Here is a 21,245-nt window from a genome sequence, read left to right on the forward strand (position 1 = left end):
CATTCCACATGTGTTCCATAGGGTTGAGGTCTGGTGACTGGACTGGCCACTCCATGCAGACAATGGTCTCCTGCTCTAAAGTAGTCATCAATGACCCTGGCACAATGAGGTCTCGCGTTATTCTCCATCCTCCTCCAATTGCATCAGCATACAGTCTCACGTACACATCCACAATGTCATCCCTGTAGCGCACACCGCTATAGGACATGGAGATAGGTTCTTCCAGCTCTACTGATCACACCCCAAATCATCATTTTGACCCCTCTATAGCTTTCTCCCTGTCTACGCCACACTCGGGCACAGCCATCTCTGAACTATAGACAGTACTTTGATTCATCAGTGAAAAGAACTGGAGTCCAGTCCTAGTCTGCCCAATTGACATGATCTCAGTCCAATCAGAAAGTACCTACCTGTGATGTCGGGTCAGTGGGTAGAATGCTCTTGACAACCTACATGTTTCTGGGTAGCTGATCAAAATCACTTATGGGAATCAGTTCCATGCAATGCTGATCATACTTTGGCTGACACCAAAGACGTCTGCAACGTGACCTTGTGTTGACCCAGTTTCAAGCATGCCTATGCATCTGCCTAATTCTTCGGTCGTCAAACCACGTCTTTGATGCTGAGGGGACATAAGTGCATTCAGTTGTTGCAATCCTCAGTAGCAAATGTTGTGCTCTCAGATTACACATTTCTCAAGGCACATGACATTCATGCACACGGTGGGGCTCACGTGTCAAGGGCAGCCTGGTCTTTTAGCTGGCAAAAAGAAGACACTACGCGGAGAAGCAGTCGTATCTATACAAGGGTGATAGGGGAAGTACTGACGATTGATCTTGATATTAACAACCATTCAAGAAGATTCTTCTGAAAAAGGGTTCAGCATGGATCTAAAGTACTGTCGGAAATGCTAGAAAAATGCTTTTCTGGCTTCATTTAATAAATATGCATCATAGGACTATAAAAAGATCATATATCAAAATAACTCAAATTGACCTAATCTGGCCTGTCCTAACTGACATTGTCATTGTGATTAAATGGAACTTTTATAGGTAAAATGATGATAAACTTATAAAATATGTGTGTTTTGTCATGCATGTATGAAACGGCCTATAACCTGAGCTAATTACCTAACACCTGTCCCGAGTTGATGACCTCACACCGTCCCGTGCATTCTCACAGGTGCAAATGTCACCCGAGTTGGGGGTAGTTTCAAAATATTGCTGTTATTGTACTTCATTAACATGTGCGTTGTTGGGGTAGCAATGTCGGATATGTAATGCATTATATTTGCTTGGCAACATGATGGAATAGTTAAAAGCTTTGAAACAGGATGAGTATTGGAAGGTTGGGGTTTTTGAATCAAGAAGTATTTGTTGTTCTACAGGTGGTAGCATTTATTTCCACTATGACGCATATGAATCTGTACTTTTGAATGTTGTGTTATGTCTTGCCACGAACCCTGTATATTTAGCCAAGATAGACAAGGTTGAGCTCACAATGTCAGACTGGCATACGTAAGACAACGTAACCGTGTTGTGCCGCCAGCACATATGTCTTATACTTTACTGCTTTCTTATTCAGCCGAATTTTCTCCATGAGTTGAACTTTCGTTTCAGATGGTCTGCAGTCGACAATGTCATATATTCCTGTATGGTCGCCTTCAGACTACTCATGGTTAGGGCGACAGTATCAGATTCCCGGACCTTATTTTAACTGAAGCAATCCATGACAATGACACTGACGTTGTTTAAAATGGGCAATAGCCGATGTTCCAACCAGTCTGTGAACACATCACCTCCTTGTGAAAATCACCAGTTTCTTTTTCGCCTCGAAAACTAGCACACATCCATCAATAAGCCCCATATCATGGGTTGCGGCATGCAAAACAATTTTTTAATTTACCTTTACCTGACGGTACCATAGGTGCTTTTTGTCCATCTGCCGATAGCCACATGTAGTCAATAGAATGATTCATCAAGGTAAATTATCTGGACGCCCTGACTTTGATAGTTATGATGGTTCGGAGATAATGTGACCTCATAGACAGGATGGAATATTTTCCCCTAAAAACTGCTCTGTCATCGAAATCCCATCTCTTGGTGAGCAATAGTTAGTGCAGTCAGGGAAACATTAATCGTATCTTTAATTTCCTCCCAAATTCTACTACAAGTCAGGGTTACCTTCTGCTCATAAAGCTTGTACACTATACGCCTAATCACCCTGTATCAAAGCTGTCTAATATCCTTTTATGTCCCGGTTTTGTTTTTTGAGACCACCCCTATACCTGTTTTGTTTTATTCATCATTCCGTAGACTTGATGGTATGAATTGAAAACACCATAGCTTGGAAAGTTTGATAACTCACCCTATCTAAATTAATCAATGGTTTCCCGCTATCTCTCAAAAGTGTAAAGAACTTGTATATATTTCCCAGTACAGACTCCATATCATGTACCATGGTTATGGCTATGCAAGTGTATTGTAACATGCATCATGGGAGCAGTGTTGACAAAAGAAACGCAGTGTCATTTTGTCATTATAGAAGATGCACATCTAGAATTTTGTCCAAATGACTTTTATGTGTGGATTAGATGTTTTATGAAGACTACATTATTATCATTATAACAGAGTCACATGTGCATATTTCAATAGTCTGTTTTAGATTGTCATCATTGGACTTAGAATATATGTGAACTTCCTGTTTTCGTTCGCATTTGTCTCCTGTAAACTTGTCGATAGGACTCCTTGTGACTGAAATACTTCAAACCACAGGTAGGTCGATCGGTAGTTTTTCAATATTTCAATAACAACAGTCTGTGAAAAATTATATCCTTTTTTAACAGGCGAAAAGCATTTTTTTAGCATTTCCGTCAGCACTTTAGCTTTATAATTGAAGCCTCTGAAGGCAACACTCAACACAAAAACTGTTATGAAAGATCACACAGCTGTGTTAAGGAAGTCCTTATGAATGATACTCGTATCAAGCATTCAAGTTGTATTGAGACTGCATGCAAAATACATGAGTCGAGTACTGGCATTATCATTGCTTGTTTCATGTAAGTGTGCTCATACTTGAAACAGTTCAATGATAGAGAGTCTGGATTGGCAGCTATAACCCAATACCTTTAGAATCAGATCTCTTTTGTTACACATCTCTTCATCAAGATCTGACAGGAAAACTTTCTATCAACATAGCAGCTTCTATATTCTAGGTGCAAATGAGCAAGGCATACGGAACAGCATACCTGCTTTCTGCATGTCCCACCAAAAAGAAGTAAGTGGGCAGATATGAATGGGGAAAATTAAACGCTGCACTAAACTTGATCTAAAGACATTAAATAGATTTATTTAAAAAAAAATCCCCTTCCACATTGATACACTTTTGCCAACGATGTTGGAGGGATATTAATCCAGTTTTCTGGAAATCCTTCTCTTGGCTGACCAAAAGATTCTCCAGAGATTCCATGAAGTCATCATTCAAGTCAAAATGGGTTCTTGCTCGAGCTTTGTTCATGTTGGGAAGAGATGGCCCCAGATCAGGAGAATAAGGTGCGTGCTGGAGGAGTTCAAAGCCACACCCATGGATTGTAGGCAATGACTGATTTGTGCACTGCACAGCTTTTATGTTTTAATTTCATCCTGTAATTGCCTCAAAAGTGTAGCATAATATGCCCTGTTCGTTGTGAAGATTTGGGAAGATAGTTCAGCGCTGACACCCTCAGCATTGCAGAACAAGGATGCCATAACCTTCTTGCTGATGGAACATTCTTTGCCTTCTTAGGTGGTGGTGATGTCAAATGCTTCAACTGTATTGATTGTTGTTTGGCTGGAAGTGAAGAACCCTGGTTGATCCACTGTCAGAAATCTTTGCAAGAACCATTCGGGATCAGCTGCAAACAGAGCAAGATAATCACCCAACAAGTTGAAGCTTTCTTGATTGCCAAAGTTCCTGTGATTATGGAATGTACTCTCCAGGTGAGCATGGTCAGTCAGCACGATATCGTGGATTCTCTGGATCATTTCTGGTGTTCGGATGTCACAGCCTTCCAGTACAGAGTTTGTCTTTAAGGTTCTCCCTGCCAATCTTAATCTCTGCTGCCCACTCACTGTGCCATAGCAAGGGGCATCCTTCCCTAGTGATGTACTCATACCTTCGTGGATGGCTTTTGGTGATAAGCCCTTTTTCTGCAAGTACTTGATCACTGGACATTCCTCAAGTTGTTGTTTTTTGTTAAGGTTGACATTTCAGAATAAAAGCGATAAAGAATTGAAATTGCATCATTTAAGAAGACTGACATATGATTGACTTAAGATATTCTCATGATATAACATTTATACTAAGTTTTCATATAATAATTAGCAAGTGCTTTTATGACATCATGGTGTAACATTTATACAACATTTCATAAAATTATGGTTGAACAAGTAATACTTATCATCAGGTAAAATGCATGTACAAAATATCAGTAGTTTCAGTCATAGCTTTTTAGATAGATGCTAGTTTAAGGTAACGAGAACACATCTCCTAGACATACTATTCAATAAGACAAAAGTTATATGTCTACATAGTTTAATAGATTTAAAGCTTTTAGATAAATACTAGCCTAAGGTATCAAGATCCCATCTCACAGACATAATATCCAATAAGACAAATGATATGTCTACATAGTCTTATAGATTGCCTTGAACTATTTTATTTAAGTAAATCTGTCATCACCTATATTAGAATAACATTCAGCAATTACTTCAATTTAGACTCACTAAGGATTGGACCCCATACAAGCTCGTCTTTAGTGATACCATAATCTCTTTCCAAGCACCCAGTAAATATGTCAACAAGATTAGTGCCAGTCCAACAGGATTAACAGGATTAAGTATTCGCCTCTGTCTAGCCACTCATTAACCATAGGGCACACCCCATCGTGTATCAACCAATCATATTCCTTTTTATTGTTGTAATTTTTGTTAAATACATACAGAGGCAAAATGTTAAGCAGAAGGGGTTTGACACTCATACCAAGCAGACCTCTCTCCCAGAGCCCAGAGGGTTGTACCGACTCTCTGTGGCACCCTCACCTATACTCTGAGATATTGTAAATTGTATATTGTTAATTGTTCTTGTAAATAAAATTGTGATTAGTCTCCTGTGACTATGGCTCTTTGCTGACTAATTCCCCCAAGAAAACCAGCATGCCATTTGGAAGGTTTTGTTCATCCGAACAGAACCATAATAAAATCATGAATCCTTTATTTGAAATGTTGGTCACAGTTCGCCCAGGGAAGGGTTGTCGGATCTTGACAGAGAGAAGAATAAAATCAGAGTCAAAGATTATTTTTTTTAATGAGATTCTTTATAACTGTATATCAGGGAGAAATGTCCTCTATTTCTCTCGAGAAAGATTAATACAAGAAGAATGGTCAAGATTCATCTCTGGTGAGCCCCACACTTGACTAATACTTGCTGTTCCTAACCAAAGCAAGTTTTCTTGCACTAGTAGGGAGCCACGGTCAGATGTCCGAGGGAGGGGTAATGGGGAGAGAGGGAGATTGGGAGAGATAGATATCCTTTTGTTTGTTTTAGACACAGGACATGTGCACAGTGACATCTATGGACCAAGCTATAAGTATCTCTAATATTTTTCCTTTAAAAGAGTTCTTCTGACTGATCGAAAATAACTATATAGGAACCATTTGACCTAGAGATATTTAAATTTGGCAACCAAGTCCTGGGGGCTGATGTGGGTGTACTTTGTAACTTTGTCTTGTTCTCCAAACCAGATACTCTGAAAATAAACACTCACAGTGTTCCAAATTAAGAGTAGCCCTGGGGTTCCCTGGGCTTTCACCTATAGTATTTTAATCTAGAGATGCCATAAATCTCTAACTTTTAACATTAGGGAAACGTCAAGGACCCCTCAATTTGAATAAAACACTTTGCTCACATACATAACATCATGAATCTGTCGTCAATGGGCAGTCAAACATATACCAGTGTAAACCTAGCTCATAGCTGTATTGGTAACTTCACAGAGTTTGGGCAATCAAACCTTAAGGATTGTATAAGGGCGTTTGACCTGCAAGGGGTGCTGCTTCATTATTATGGTAAACAGTGCCTGATTGGAATTTGGAAAAAGGTTCATGGGCTAAGGATAGTACCCATTAAGTGTGCTGTCGGTGCCAAATTGTGCTAAATAGCTGTGTCTGACACTCTTCAGGCTTGCCAAAGATCACCTAGGTCAGGAGCTCACTACCATCAAAACATGAAGTGAACAGGTTACCAGTCTGTTATTACCTCAAGTTGGGGTAATCAAATTATGACAAGTATGTATAGATGGTGAAATTATCTGGGAATACAGCAATGTCAACTTTTCAGTCACAAACCCACGTTAAAAAATTTCAAAAAATCTCAGAAAATATGAGTGTAATCGGCCACCACAGTCTATATAGGATTTATGAAGGTGGTGTTCTTGGCCGTAATGTAGGGTCATGTCTTGATTGTAGGACCCCATCGTGGCTCCGCTACCTTTGTGGTTGCAGACAATGATAGGTAATTATTTTACAGCATTTGCAGTTCGCAGGGTTGCGTGTGGAAGATAAAGACGAAGTAGAATTTTGCCACAAAAACTAAACTAAAATAAAAACAACTGTCTTTTCAATACGTTCAGTGTCATTAACATGTAGCGAATATGTCATGTGAAATCAATCATGCTGTGAACACAAACCTTTCTATTTCCAACGCTGCCACTTTTCTCTTTTCATACAGCTTGTCATTGAGTGCTCTTATACAAGAAGCACTCAACGGAGCATAGTCCCTTTCGCTCATTTTGAATGATTACAACTTAAATGTTACGAAAGCATGAACTTAAAGGATCACTATTGCAGCTTCCTGTTTGGTTGACGCCATTTTGACCATCACGTGATAAAATTATGATGTACGCTTACAACATCACAAACATGAAGGACGCGCTGTTTCCTGCGGAATCATACCACTGCAGTTAAACAAAATGAAAGTGAATATAGAAAAGCCACATACTGTAGTTTTATCTGATCATAATCAAAGTATAAAAACGTAAGTCGTGTGTACGTGTGTTTAAGCGACAATTAAAGAGCCGTCTGCATTACTTCCGGTTTAATGTCAAAATGACGATGTTGAATAAAATCAGTTGAAATTTGGTATTAGTTGAGACATGGATGAAGAAGACGATCCTTCTCATCACAGTGAACTAAGCGAAGAACCAAGCTTCTATCCAAATTCGGAGACATCTTCTTGTACAAGTATTTCAAATCCGCATTATGATGGGCCATTTCAGCTTCAAGATCGAGAGGTGTCGTCCAGGGAATTGGAAAATGAAGCCATCAGTTCCGATATTAACACTGATGACCGTGACCATGGACGAAAATCTAAACCTGAACCCAAGTATCGTGTGAAAACCCCAACAAGTCCTCCCAAAAACAAACGGAAGAATGAAGTTGTTATGGTCATCTTTGACTTTAGTTACTTGCTCACGTGTGCCGGTATTCTTCGTGTATTACAAGTCGTAAGTCCTTTTGTTCTTGTTGGGTTTTAGAGGCTTAGCATGTTTGCACATAATTTAGGGGCGCTGAAAACTATAACCCTGATCACCTACTAACCCTCTTAACCCTGGTAGCAAAGTTAATTTTCAGAATCTCACTTCTTTGGTATATAATTCATTATGAATGTCAATCTGTTTTAATGAAAATTCTTGTTGTGTATTGATAATTTGTAGCCCTGAAACTACATAAGAACACAGCAAGTTCTAGTTATGGTGGATGTTGCAGATCCTGTCAATGATGACACTGGTGTGCCTGGTAACGTCTGGTGGATATGAAGGTGGACTTCTCAACCTGCCCCTCAGCTGGCATTTCCGTATCATGATATTCGTCCTCATCCTAACCCTCCTCTTCAGCTTCCTCTCCATCCTTGCCAACATCACTAGCCTTGTCTTCGTCTTCCCTTTTGAGTGGACTTTCATTGTAAGTTAGCCTTTGGTAACTGTAATCTTCTATTGTATTGAGATTTATTGACAGAAGCTCGACAGAATCACACAAGTTTATTGTCATATCTAACTCGCAGGCTGGAGACAGCATGTTCCTCTTTTCCAAAGTGATGATGTCCTCTACATATATATACTACTCAAAAGAAGTTACAGATCACCTGATTCTTTCATATTACAATAGTTAATCTCTCATGCCACGACAGATTAACATTAATAATATGAAAGAATCGGGTGAGCCTTAACTTCTTTTGAGTAGTATACTATAATCCTAACAGTATTGCATAATAGCAGAACTCATCACATCTCCCCTTTAAGGAGTTTACCTGACATTTAAACATTAGTGTCCTTTCATAACTTTTGAATGAAAAGTTACTGAAACAAATATTGAACATTCATTCTGAATAGAATGAATTAAACATGTTAAACATCAGATCATTTTCAGGATCGTCATTAAGCATCATACAATCTTTGCATAATACTGAAAAGTAACATAATAAATGCATCAGACATTCACAAATGAACACAGAACAACTTGTTCTATTAAATTCAAATAACACACATGTGAAATGTAATAAAGTTAATGTCTTTGAGTTGTCTTTGAGATTTGCACAGATATTTATGCACACTGATTTAATGTCTGATAAGAGTTTCTTATAAATCAAGTCTCTCAGGTGGTCGAATAGCGTGATCACGTCTGGAAGTTAGTCTCTTGCACAGGTGTGGCTGTGTTCTTCACACATGGTTTTGGTTCTGGTTCGCTGATCCTTGGTGTAGCTTGTTTCATCGGTGATGACTGGTTGACTGGTGAGGATGTTGCTAATCCCGGTCGGTTACATGTTGACATTGGGGTTGACAGAGTTGTCTTCCCTCTACCTTCTGGTTTCAGGTGAATTCTGTTTCGTCGAAGCAGGTTTCCATTTGATGTTAGTTGTTGGTATGATCTCGGCTCTGACAGAGATTTAACCACTTTGGTGTTGACCCAGCTTTTGGAGTTATTTTCAAACATGACTACATCTTGTCCAGGATTCAATTTTGATAGTTCATTTCCTGCATGAGCATCAACAGGTGTTGTCCTGTATGACAGGAGTCCAAGATATGGGTCTTGACCTGCAGCAAGTTCTTCACGGTTTGCACCATGTGTTCCACAAAGCCATTGCTCTGCGGGTATGTTGAAAAACTTGTCGCATGCTTGATGTCTCCATGTGTCACAGAAGACTTTGAAGTCATGGCTGCTATATCGCGGTCCATTGTCCGTAATGAGAGTTTTGGGGATGCCATATTCAGCATAAATTGATTTCATGTGATTGATGATGTTACATGATGTAGTCCCCTTTAACTTTCTGAGTACAGGGAATTTCCTATAGTAATCAGCAATCAGGAGGTACAGTTAACCTTTGTAGTCTAGGAGATCAGATCCAAGATTTTGCCATGCGATTGAGGGCACATTGTCAGGTTGCATGGGCTCTTTTATCTGTTATTTTGAGAACTGTAAACATGTAGCACAACTGGACGTCAGCTCTTTAATGTCCTTAGTGATTCCAGGCCAGAATATACATTCTCTTGCCTTTAGTTCACATTTCTCAGCGCCCGTGTGTCCTTGGTGTACAATTGGAAGCATTTCAATTTCTCATTGTTGAAGGAACAATGATTTGATGGCCTTTCAAGACAATGCCATTCTCTACACTGATGTCCTCACGGAATGTCCAGTAGTCTCTGAGGTCAGCAGGACATTCATCAACACAGATTGGCCAACCATGTTTCACCATGTCCTTCAGATGACACAGAACTTCATCCTCTCCTGTTTTCTGGTGTATCTCATCCAACTTTGCAGGTGTGGCGGGAAGAGTACTGGTGATTGTGTCAAGTTCAATCATAAGAGCATCATGGTCTTTAGCTGGAATTTCCATGCTTGAAACTCTGGAGAGAGCATCAGCATTCACGCTGGTTTTGCCGGGGATGTATTTGATTTCAATGTCATATTTTGACATTTTGAGCAACAGTCCCTGTTGACGTGGTGAGACACTTGAAATGCTTCTTTTCCAAATACTCTCCAGAGGTTTAGTATCGGTTTCGATCACAACACTCTTACCATACACATAGTGATGTAGTTTTTCAAGTGACCATGAACCTGCCAGTAGCTCCCTCTCTATGTTACTGTACCTTGATTCAGCGTCACTCAGAGAGCGGCTTGCGTATATCACAGTCTTGCCATCTTGTAGCAAGACGCAGCCGAGTCCTCTCTGACTGGCGTCTCACTGGATGATATTGTCCTTCTCAGAATCGTAATATGTGAGCACAGGCATGTTCGTGATGATTTGTTTCAACTCCTGAAAGGCCTTGTGATGTTCTAGTTGCCAAAGATATTCAACATCACGTTTCATGGGCTTTCTTACAGGTTCCGAGATTTGAGCATTTACAGGAGAGAACCTGTTGAGATAGTTTATCATGCCCATGAAAGACTGCAGCTCTTGTAGGTTGCTTGGTGGGTCCATTTGAGTGATTGCTGTTATCTTGCCTTCATAAGCCTTTTAGTCCATCAGGTGACCATTTTAGACCAAAGAAGGATGCTTCTTTCACTTTGAATTGGAACTTTTCAGGGTTGAACTTGATATTATTCTGCCTTGCCTTGTCGAGGATGTTGATGATGTGCTGGTCATGTTCTAGCTAGCTGGTACCATAGACGAATGTGTCATCCGCAATACCACTTACACCTTCTAAACTTCCAAAGAACACTCTGATATGCTGGATGGAAACGGATGACGTTTACCATTTACATCAAACAATTTGACTGTCCCCATTGAGCTAGTTTCTTGTGTGTTGCCTTTGACATCATTACTAGCTTCAGCTGTAACTTGCCAATTCAGCTTGATTAGGTCTAGGTCTTGTGCTGTCGCATTGCTGATTATCACAGGAACACTTTTCTTAATATCAACAACTTCAGCTTTGATAGCCTTCGGTGTATCAGCACTAGGACTTTGGATAAATATATTACAGGAACCCAGGTTTGGAATGACGTTTCCACCATATGCCTTGAGTGTCACAACAGGCTTGTCGAGTGTATGCCCATTTGGGAATAACTTCTGGTAGCAGTCTTTTGTAATAATGTTTGCTTCAGCACCACTGTCAATCTTGCACATTGTCGGCAACTGCTTGACGTCAGTCTCAGCAGACAGCAACATTTCTATATGCGGCTTCTTGACTTGTGACGATATTTCATCAATTGTGTTAATTGGTGAAACTTCAATAGGACCCAAGAACAGATGATCACTGAATTCGCTTGACAGAGATGAATCATATTCATTTGTCTCAACTTCATTGACATTTCTTGTGGTCTGTTTTCGCCTACAAACTCTTGCGTAATGTCCGACAATGTGACACGAACTACATTTCGCCTTTCGTGGTGGACAGCGTTCCCTGGGTCGAGGACTGTCTCCACAATATCCACAGGTTTTGGTTTTGTGTGAACGATTTTTGTTGTGATTGTCAGATGCACTTGATTTTGTGTGACTACGTTTTTATAATTGTAAGTGTCAGTTTTGTTTCTGAATTTTGAATTAATGGCATCAATGTTCATGTTTGTAGAACCTGGATTAGTTGCAACCATGAATCTGACTTGTATATCAGCTGATTCTTCCGCTTTCGCCATCTCATGAGTTTGATCAAATGTCAGAGTGTTTCCAAGTTTTAAGCATTCTTTTCTCATCCTATCAGACCTCATCACAAAAACTAGAAAGCCTCTTAAGAACATTTTCTTTTCTTCTTGTGGATAATTTGCTTCATTAACCATTGTTAACCAGTGTTCTGAGTTTTGCAAAAAAATCTTCTAACTTCATACTGCCCTGTCTCATGTGGTGTAACTCCCATGTGGCCATTAATTCATTTGAATGTGGTTTCACATATTCTTCAAATTTGGTCCAATAATTTGCAAGAACTTTTTCTTCTTCATCAGTTAAACCCTAACTATTAAATAACACAAGTCCTACAGTGCCTGACCAGTACAGAATAAATTTACATTTCATTTCTGCTTCCATTCTGAACATCAGTCCAGTAAACAAAAGTTCACACTGCTGTTTCCACAACTTAAACCTTGAATAAAGTCCTTCATTATTTGTCTAATCCATAGACGGTCCCTTATCTATGAACAGAGCGCCACTCTGTCCCCCTCTGTCCCCCTCCGCCTTGAGCCATGCTTGTTATGTTTTGTTTTTGTATTTTTGGGGGTTTTTTTTACTACGCAACACTAACGTTATCGGCAATTTGACCTAGTTTTCTGACTGATTGCTATTTATCTCAGCTCAGCTGTCTATGACAGCGAGTAGTTAGCACTTGATTCCTTTTCCACACTTCTTCTGACACCATGTAAACTTCTATTGTATTGAGATTTATGTACAGAAGATCGACAGAATCACACAAGGTTATTGTCGTATCCAACTTGCAGACGGGAGACCGCATGGTCCTTTGTTTCAAAGTGATGACGTCCTACACATATACTATTATCCTAACGGTATTGCATAATAGCGCAACTCATCACAGTAACTATTGTAAAATAAGCAAATATGGCCAAAACATAGGCTTTACATTTTGGTTCTAATGAAGCACTTGTATTAGTGTTGCATGTCTGTGTATATGTGCTATGTTTTCACTTTTACTTTGGCCAAACATGTAAAAGGGACGGGACGTTGACTGTTGAGTTCTGAAACTTTGTTACAATAGCCGATAACCCCCGAAGCCTACCATGCTTACTCGGCTCGGCTCGACTTATTCTGTTTCTGTTCCACTAACTTCTGGTTACAAATAAGAGAAAAGTCCGGTCAAGTGATAAGCCTACACTGGCGTTATGCTCAGTTATCCCTGCTATAGCACCTAACAGCTTACAGCTCTTCCATGCGTGAAAGTGTGTAACTTCACATCTTTCCAAACATCTCTGTGCTAGAGACAGATGATTGTGGGAGTGATTGCTTCTGATGTAGTAGAGGTAGTATTCTTCGAATTATAAACAATGATAACTATTGTTCAATAATTCTTGCAAATACTCTACCTCTATTACCTCATTGCCAGAATATACCAGAAGGAAGGCTGGTACTGCCTCTAGTCTAGTACTCACATGGGTATAATGTGTGAAGCCCAATTCTGGTGTCCCCCACCGTGATATTGCTGGAATATTGCTGAAAGCGGCGTAAAACCAAAGTCACTCACTCAGTCTAGTCTAGTACACTCCCTGTATGGTATTGGTGGGATGATACACTGATGCATCGGTGGATCGCAATATTTTACTTCCCAATACAAGTATCGATCACAGTCCAACACTAAGTAAAAAATATTGATTCATACCTTAAATGTTTACTTTAATGGCTGTTACACCAAACACTAATTAGTAGTGAAAAAGTAAATATTTTCATCCATTGCGTCACACTTGACACTGCCAACTTTAAATCATTAGTGTGCCAGGAATTTGACTATCCTGTCTATGAAAAAGATTGCTTACACACCACACATAAGAGCACATACAAGTATCGTGATACATATCGGATCGTGAACAAGGTATCGTGATACATATCGGATCATGAACAAGGTATTGTGTTACGTATCAGATGGCATAATTGATGTCTCGTCCCAGCCCAATCTCATTCAAATCAGATCTAAGTTTTCGCTGCATTTTTTTCGGATATACTCTTCTGTTCAAGTTAGGAAGAGGCAGTGTCAAAGTTTTTGAAGATTGGTTGAGGCATGGTCAATAATCCTTTACGCATAGCTCAGCAATGGGAGTGTCTGGTGGGCGTGATATGTCACGGGGGCGTTGCAGCCAAATATTCCGGCATTATTCAGGGATGTGAAATCTCCGCGGAAAGACGGAAAATCGCGTTTTTTTAAAACAGTAGGCCTTGGGAAAAAATCCTCTTCCTCGTAAAAATATAATCAAAGATTTTTTTTTAAATTCTCTGAAAAATATTTTCATGTTTCCGGACGACCGTCACGGATTATCCTGTTTTCGATCAGAGCTTTTGACATCATGCCTTTACTATTATTCATGACACATACGTTTTCTATCACACATGTTTGGCGACAATGATAATTGTAAATGCTCAGAAGATGGCTTGTGAATGAGATGTTTTACAGTTGTTCATGTGACTAGCGAGAAAACTATAAATGTTTCTGCAGCATCCGAAAACTCATAACACTGGGATATATGTTGTATTAATGTCTTAAATTTGCAATGTTTTTTTGTTTTTTTCAAGGTAAGTACAAGGTAAGTTTTTTTTCAATATGCTTCAGCATGGGGAAAGGGTCAGACATTGCACGCTTGTGACAGTTGTCCTTGTGTCTGGGGGATGGGGGTAGAAGTTTATGGTAGTATTGTTCCCAGACCCGGCGGGTAACTAGGCGCGCGGAAGCTATGCCCGATTTTTTAAAAGCACTGATTTCACTTTGAAATTTTACTGCATCAGCCATCTTTGTTTATTTGACTTGACTGTTGCCATTGACTTATAACATTTCTTGGTTTGAATGTTGTCCAAACGAAATTGATTAAAATGCAACCAAAATGTCTTAAACATTTCTGGGGGGGCATGCCCCAGACCCCCCCTAGAGGTTTCCTCTCTTTTGGGCAAAACCTGCTCACATCCCTGATTATTGATGGAATAGATTAAACATGGCATGTAATGGTAGAGAGTTGCCAGTAAATCCACAAAGGATAGAGGAGCGCCAAATTCCTGTGGTGGAGAAGTCTCAATTCATGATAGTCTTCTTCAATGTCTAGTTCAGAATCGGGAGGGACATTGGAGGCCGTTGGATGGTGGACATCTGAACGGTCAGACTCCAGGTAGCTAAACGGATCCACGTAATGTCTGTGCGTGTCCATAACTCTGGTAAGATCTGTCCACAGGTTGGCTGTTGTGTAATGGAGGCACCCGTATGGAGGTCAAGCTGTTGAGTGGATAGTTGATCTCTGCCAGCTTAGCGGGCACCTGGACGGTCTTTGCCACCCATGAGGGTAAGGCAGACAGCTGTTTAGATACTGACAACTGGTTGGTGGCTGTACTTTAAATCCTGTCCGCTGGCCGGCTGGCCGTAGTGCTTGGTGGTAGGTGGCTGACACGAGTCCGACATGGACGGTCTCCCATGCAGCCTCTTAGTTGGGGGATTCTTCTTGCACCTGTCTGGAATCAAATCTTTTCAGCAGTTCTACCTCCAGCAATAATTTGCTCCAGCAAGGTGAAAGGAAACTCCAGATGTGCCAGCAGCACAGATGACTGTTGAGAGTCGGGCGGTTGTTCAGGTGGAGGGGTAGGTTTTTTTATCAGTCTGGGAAATAATATCATCAACCTTTCTCTTGGCCTCACCCTTCCTCTTAGCCTTAGTGATAGCTTCACTTAGTAAAGGCTTTCTTGAGAGAGAGAGACAGAGGGTACAGTGATCATCCTATATGCAGGTGGACTCTCTGGACTTCCAACACTCTATGTGAAGGTCTACCGAAGTCATAAATCAGCCACATTTGTGACATGCTGAATGAGGAGGGGAGGACACAATCTTGAAAATTTCATCAAATACAGCCCATAAAACATCTAATACATTAGTAGGATTAAGTAACTGAAATGTATTGGAATAGTGTGACTACAGCTAAGTGCAAGAGGAGCATACATAGATGTGTTGACGCGTGCACACCCAGGAAAGAAGTGAGGTTTCCTGCCTTCGCACACAAAAGAGCTGTAAGCTGCCTAGTGCTATAGCAGGGACAACTACTTTTGTATAGTTGACAGTGAAGAGGCCCCCAGTTGAAAATCTGAAAGTTTAGTATGGTGTGATAGCATCCAAAATACAGGATTTATGGCAATGATGTAATAGAGGTAGAGTATTCACTAGAATTATGTAGATATACTACTACAACTGCGACATGATAACAAAGCTTTTACACATCAAAGTGACCGTATTGCTGGGTCTCTGTAGGGCTTCGATGACAGGATGTGGAGGATAAATAAGCAAATGGAAACATTTTTTCTATTTTAGGATATTTTCTTAATGAAAGTTAAACATTTCATGACGTATGTTTATCTAAATATGTAGATCCGTCCAAAAGGATACAGGTAAAAAACACATGGCTTTGATAAACACTGGCTTCTAATCTAATCAAGCTGGCAAAAAGTATTTTGTAATTCAGCCTTAAGAAAAACACACAAGCTTTCTCTTCAATTTGCCTCTATGCAGTGCTTGCGTTGTCGGCTTTACTGTGTGGAGCCCTGTTGTTTTTGTTTGCGATTTGAATCGGGCATGTGAAATTATTTCATGCATGATTTCAAAACACTGAACTGTCGATGTACTGTCCCTTTAAAGCTGCAGTGAAGTTATTATTGTTAATACATAGTTCTTATCTACATAGAGTGTAGTTATGCTGTTAAAACATTCCAACCCATTCCGACAATTGATGTCATATCACCTGAGTGATGCATGTTGCTGGAATAATTACATTATTACTTCCACTTACAGGACTTGATACTGTATTCAGTATTTGCCTTTCTATACCTGGTGGGAACATCCCTTGTTGCTAGTGCTTTTGACTTCTATATCAAGATGCAGACCAATGTATCCCAAGAAACCATTCATCAACTGGTTGTGTGTGTGGTAAGTATGCTGATACCAAGATAGTGTAATTGGTGAAGTATTTATGATCAGGAAAACATGGCAACTTTACAAAAAGATATTTCAATGTTATACAAACTAGTTTTATTAATGTTGAAATAACACATATGTGTTGAACAGAATTAGAGACATCACCGTATATTGACGGGACATCCATACATTAAGTAAAGGAATCCACTAGTACCAACTGCTGTAGTATGATGAGCACCTTTATTGTGCCAACATGCAGATCCCTGGTGTTAGGCCACATAATGTCCCAACATGGCCCCCTTGTAATGAATGAACACTTGTCACTTCAAATAGTTGATAAGCCTGAGGGTAAGGTACTGAGGGTAAGAGGTTGGTTATCTGTATTGTTTTCACTATACTAAGTCTATTGCACTATCAATGAAAAATAGCATATATTAGGCTGTCCTATACCAAGATATAGGTAGTAAAATATAGAATAGAATATAGAAAAAACAAAGGCCTTACAACACAATGACAGATGTGTTGTTGCGCCTATAGTGAATGGTGGTCCTCTGTTGCAGGTGTTTGGCTACATCTGTATGGCGTTCTATGGTCTAACAGCTCTGTGCAGCTACAGAACATGGAAGGTGCAGTATCGTCTGTATCAGAGGAGGAGACTTCTTGAAGAGGATGAAATTGATATCTGAGATCTGATAGAGAAAAACAAACTGTGCAACAAACAAGAAGAATCATTTAATGTGAGGCCTGGAAAGTGAACTGGTATTCACTAAGGAATTACACTTGTTGATTGATTTGTATTATTTTGTGCTGCATTAAGCGTAGGTACTGTTAGGTCCAGTGTACTGTATCTCCATTCTATTATGGTAAATACGCTGTACCCACTGGCTGCCATAGCTTAATTTAAAATACGATTATTACGGCACACAGCTAAAAATAGCTGTCCATTTAAATTACGCTCAAGAGAAATTATGTGCGAAGGTTAGAGATAGAAAAAATTGAGGTGGGTGGGTGTCAAGGAAGGGGTCAAGGATGTTTATCATATACAATGGAGATATTATACACTGTATTATTAAGGATATGTCAGTTGACTCTTCATGTTCTCTATGTAGCTGTCCTTGTTATTGACAGTAAAGTTTGCTAGCATGTGGGCCAGTACATTTCAGCATGGGCCTTGCCAGATGATAATGGATTAATTCAGTGCCCCAAATTTACCTCCTGAAGTCCTTCATGGAGATTCCAGGTTAGAGTGGGTTCTCAGCAATCTATGCTTGTGATGCGAGGCAACTTGATAGATACATGTAGGTGGTGAGACTCAATGATTTGGTTGATTATGTGACATTATACTCCTGAGCACCAGTAAGTCAGTCGCCTCCTACAACCAGCATAGGTTCCTGGGGTTGTACAGTAAACTATGGTTATAACAAACTTAAAGGGACCACTAAATTTAGTCTGTAATATCCATTGTTTGTTATAAGCACATATACAGCATAATTATAGCAAATGGATGGGGTCCAAAACAGTTCATTATATCCATCAGTTCGTTATAAGCGTGTTCATTATAAAGGTAGTTTACTGTACATTCAAACTAATTTTGAATGATGAAGCTGGTTTGGGAGGTTTTCATTACAGAATGTAGAATACTGATGTTAGCATTCATATCTCTTTTTCCCTTTCTTGTTTTACAGTGATATTTTTTTTAACAGATTGAAATATAAAATGACATATTATATCCAGGCCTGATTCATCTCCGACTCCCAGTCAGCTGTTTGCAAGAACATCCCTACAAATACATTGTATGTCTTACTAAATTCAGCAGCATTTAAGAACAAGTGTACATGCATTGTTTTACACCACTTGTGTTCAGTTCAAACCCATATCATATTTAATGGTTTAGTTTTACATACTACCTGCTACATATCCTCCATGCATGACCCCGACATATCTATCATGAGGTTCAGATAATATTTACATGTTTTATTTGTTTAATATATGATACAGTTATTGAAAACAAAGAAATAGAATTGTATTCCTTTACCATATGTATTTACAATATAAATGTTGACATAACTGTTTGTATCTCAACAGAACAGTCCTTGTGTAATGTATGTTATTATATTTCTTATTTTTGACTGTCTTCCAACTTAAAATCCCTATCTCTGCCCAGGAGTTGAAACATTTTGTTGAACTGCTGACGTTTCTCATTCGTCTTGATCCATGCAGGGTATTTATTTATCCTTTGATACTTCTTGGGGTGCAAAACACCATATTCTGAGGCGGAGAGGAGTAGCATCTTTTGTGCAGATGTTTTAAGCATTTAATATATTCTCCAGCCATGAACTTCCATACGGTCATACCACATTTTCTACTCATTTGGTAAAGCTTCAATAAAAGATCTTAAAACTTAATCAGTGACTTCTAGTGAGTTGCACTGTGTGAATCATATAAGGGTATCGCTATTTTCAGGGCCTTATCATTTGCAGAAGCCTGAGGTCTTCCATTAACTGCCTGACGAAGGAGGGCAGTTGAAAAGACTGAGGGCTTCTGCACATGATAATGCCCTGATAAATAGCGTTACCGTTATTATAGATAAAATGGATGGAATTTGTTATCAAATAAAAAGAAACAACAATATCGGTTTTGAAACATTTACTGCAATCAACAGGAATGTCACTGACCCACTTTTACAAATATGGAAACATCATAGAACAAACCAGATGACGTCACTATTGAACGTGACGTCACCCATTCCTATCCTATGACGTCACCTAACAACAGGAGTGATAATGGCCCGTTTTCAAGCAATATGAGGGCATTATCAAGTTACAGTTGCCCGCTTATTTCTGATAACATGCAGGCGGTTTAATGATAATTCTATCCATTTTAGCTATAATTAAAAGCATTGCTACATGACACCTTAGGTTATAGCTTCCACAGTTGAGGATGCCTGGTACCACTGCATCCAAGCTGGGCAGGTCCAGGCCTGGTCAGAGATGTTACACAAACTATTATCTAGTTTCAACTTTATTTGACTGGTCTTTTCTTGTCGACCCAAGGGCAACTTAGGTTGTGCCACTATGGTAGTCCTGTATCTTCAAAGTGCTCTGGTTTCTTGTGTGGTTTGAAGATATTATTAAAATCATTGAGTCCACACGGGTTGACATTTTGAGATATTTAGGTGAGTGTCCACTCCGCCTAAGCTTCCTATACAGTAACGGGTACAGTATAGAAACTGTTGATTGCCAAGCTCTTCTTGACAAGACAATGATTCATTCAAGCATAAACACTGGAGTACGATCAGAGACGTCTCCAAATTATGGCCATACCATCCAAAACAACTATGAGCATTTTAAGATTTAAAAATACTGAAAAATACTTACTCTTTTTCTTCAAATCAATAGAATTAATGGCTGACCACTACACATGTATACAAAGAAACCAGAATGTTTTTTTAGTTTATGGCAATTAATTGACAACGTACTTTTTATATTATGTCAGGAAGGTGATTGAAAAACCCTGTCTTTATACATGTTATACATTATGTAATCTGCTGGGTCTATCATGGTCTATGGTTTTATGACCATTAAGCCAATGGTCTCTGTGACTTTCTAGTCTTCAATTTAGGTACAAATTCAAGTGTTTTTATATATATTTTTATTACTTACATGTGCTGCCTCGGTATTATGCTTTTACATATTGTTAATGAGTTTGTTTGTTCCTGCCTTCAAAGTCTGGGTTATGTTATGATAAATCCATGTACAGTATTTCAGCTCTGAGATACATCCCTATTCTGTTCTAAACACACTATATTTCTCCTTATGATGAGGTATCATGCTAGAAAGTGGCATGGTATCCAGCTGAAGTTTTCTTTCTTCTAGGAACCATGAGCTGATAACAAAAGAAATTATCTACTTTTCAGTAAAATGAAGGAAAAGCAACTGATTTGAATATGCTAAATCAATATTTACAGCAATGTATTAGCAATCCTTGAAGCCCATTTGTTTGAATTCAACTATTCTCTTCAGGTCTACTCCTTGAAAAAAAATCTAAGTAACTTTGGATTGCTAAATAGTTTGAAATGTTCTGACCTTATAGATTTTGATGTGGTTATAAATAGAACCAATCTATCTTATCTTTAATGTGTAGGCTTTGATTGCAGAGACAGAGTTATGTGTTTCTTGCTGTAGTTTACTGATCAAAATATTTCACATTAAACATTGGTCTATTTTCTAGAAAAAATTGAGGTTGGTTCACTTATTTACAAAGCATTCCTCATACATAAAGCAGGTAGGGAGCATCTGGGTTTTAAGGATGTCTACATACAGAACAAGGATGTAATTTCAGTTTGAAATTAATTTTGGATGCTTTTTCTTTGTAAATATTGGAAAATACTCCCATAGCATGAAATATTAGTTTACTTTTCAAACTCTGAGTGATTGGTTACATTTTCACACTCATATTTCAGGGAACAATATTTCTTATCAATGAATGGCAATGACAGTAGTTTTGCTAAAACGGACATATTTCATTATACTTAAACTGAAAATGTAAAATTCTCAAATTTCTAATTTTAGACACACAGTTATCTTTGTTGATCATACTAACAAATGAAAAAATGGCAAAA

General features: G+C 39.0%; 2 protein-coding genes across 8 annotated transcripts in view; one reads left to right on the forward strand and one right to left on the reverse strand.

Annotated features, from left to right (window-relative positions):
• Positions 1-6,929, reverse strand: part of LOC124113346 (protein VAC14 homolog) — a 53,760-nt gene extending 46,831 nt beyond the window's left edge. For 2 of the 3 annotated variants that reach the window (XM_046473631.2, XM_046473630.2), the window contains exon 1: positions 6,725-6,929. In XM_046473631.2, coding sequence (XP_046329587.1) covers positions 6,725-6,825 — 101 coding nt within the window. In that variant the 5' untranslated portion in view covers positions 6,826-6,929. Of the gene's footprint in view, positions 1-410; positions 505-6,724 lie in introns of those variants that run through there. The other variant, XM_046473632.2, reaches the window with a different exon arrangement.
• Positions 1,278-19,312, forward strand: LOC124113348 (plasmolipin-like). 5 transcript variants are annotated; one of them, XM_046473634.2, is made up of 7 exons: positions 1,278-2,774; positions 3,215-3,276; positions 3,784-3,977; positions 7,313-7,540; positions 7,803-7,997; positions 16,502-16,636; positions 17,185-19,312. In XM_046473634.2, exons 3-7 carry the CDS (start codon positions 3,960-3,962, stop codon positions 17,308-17,310), a joined length of 702 nt encoding a protein of 233 aa, XP_046329590.1. In that variant the 5' UTR covers positions 1,278-2,774; positions 3,215-3,276; positions 3,784-3,959; the 3' UTR covers positions 17,311-19,312. The 5 variants fall into 5 exon arrangements, 4 of the variants coding, with proteins under 4 accessions (XP_046329590.1, XP_046329589.1, XP_046329592.1 ...); XR_006857764.2 differs by lacking the exons at positions 1,278-2,774; positions 3,215-3,276; positions 3,784-3,977; positions 17,185-19,312 and adding an exon at positions 14,904-15,304 and having other exon boundaries at positions 6,986-7,540; positions 16,502-16,637; XM_046473633.2 differs by lacking the exons at positions 1,278-2,774; positions 3,215-3,276; positions 3,784-3,977 and having other exon boundaries at positions 6,986-7,540.
• The last annotated feature ends 1,933 nt before the right edge of the window (positions 19,313-21,245 follow it).

Source organism: Haliotis rufescens, unplaced genomic scaffold (genome assembly GCF_023055435.1).
Source record: "Haliotis rufescens isolate VD_foot unplaced genomic scaffold, xgHalRufe1.0.p SCAF_19, whole genome shotgun sequence".
NCBI lineage: Eukaryota > Metazoa > Mollusca > Gastropoda > Lepetellida > Haliotidae > Haliotis > Haliotis rufescens.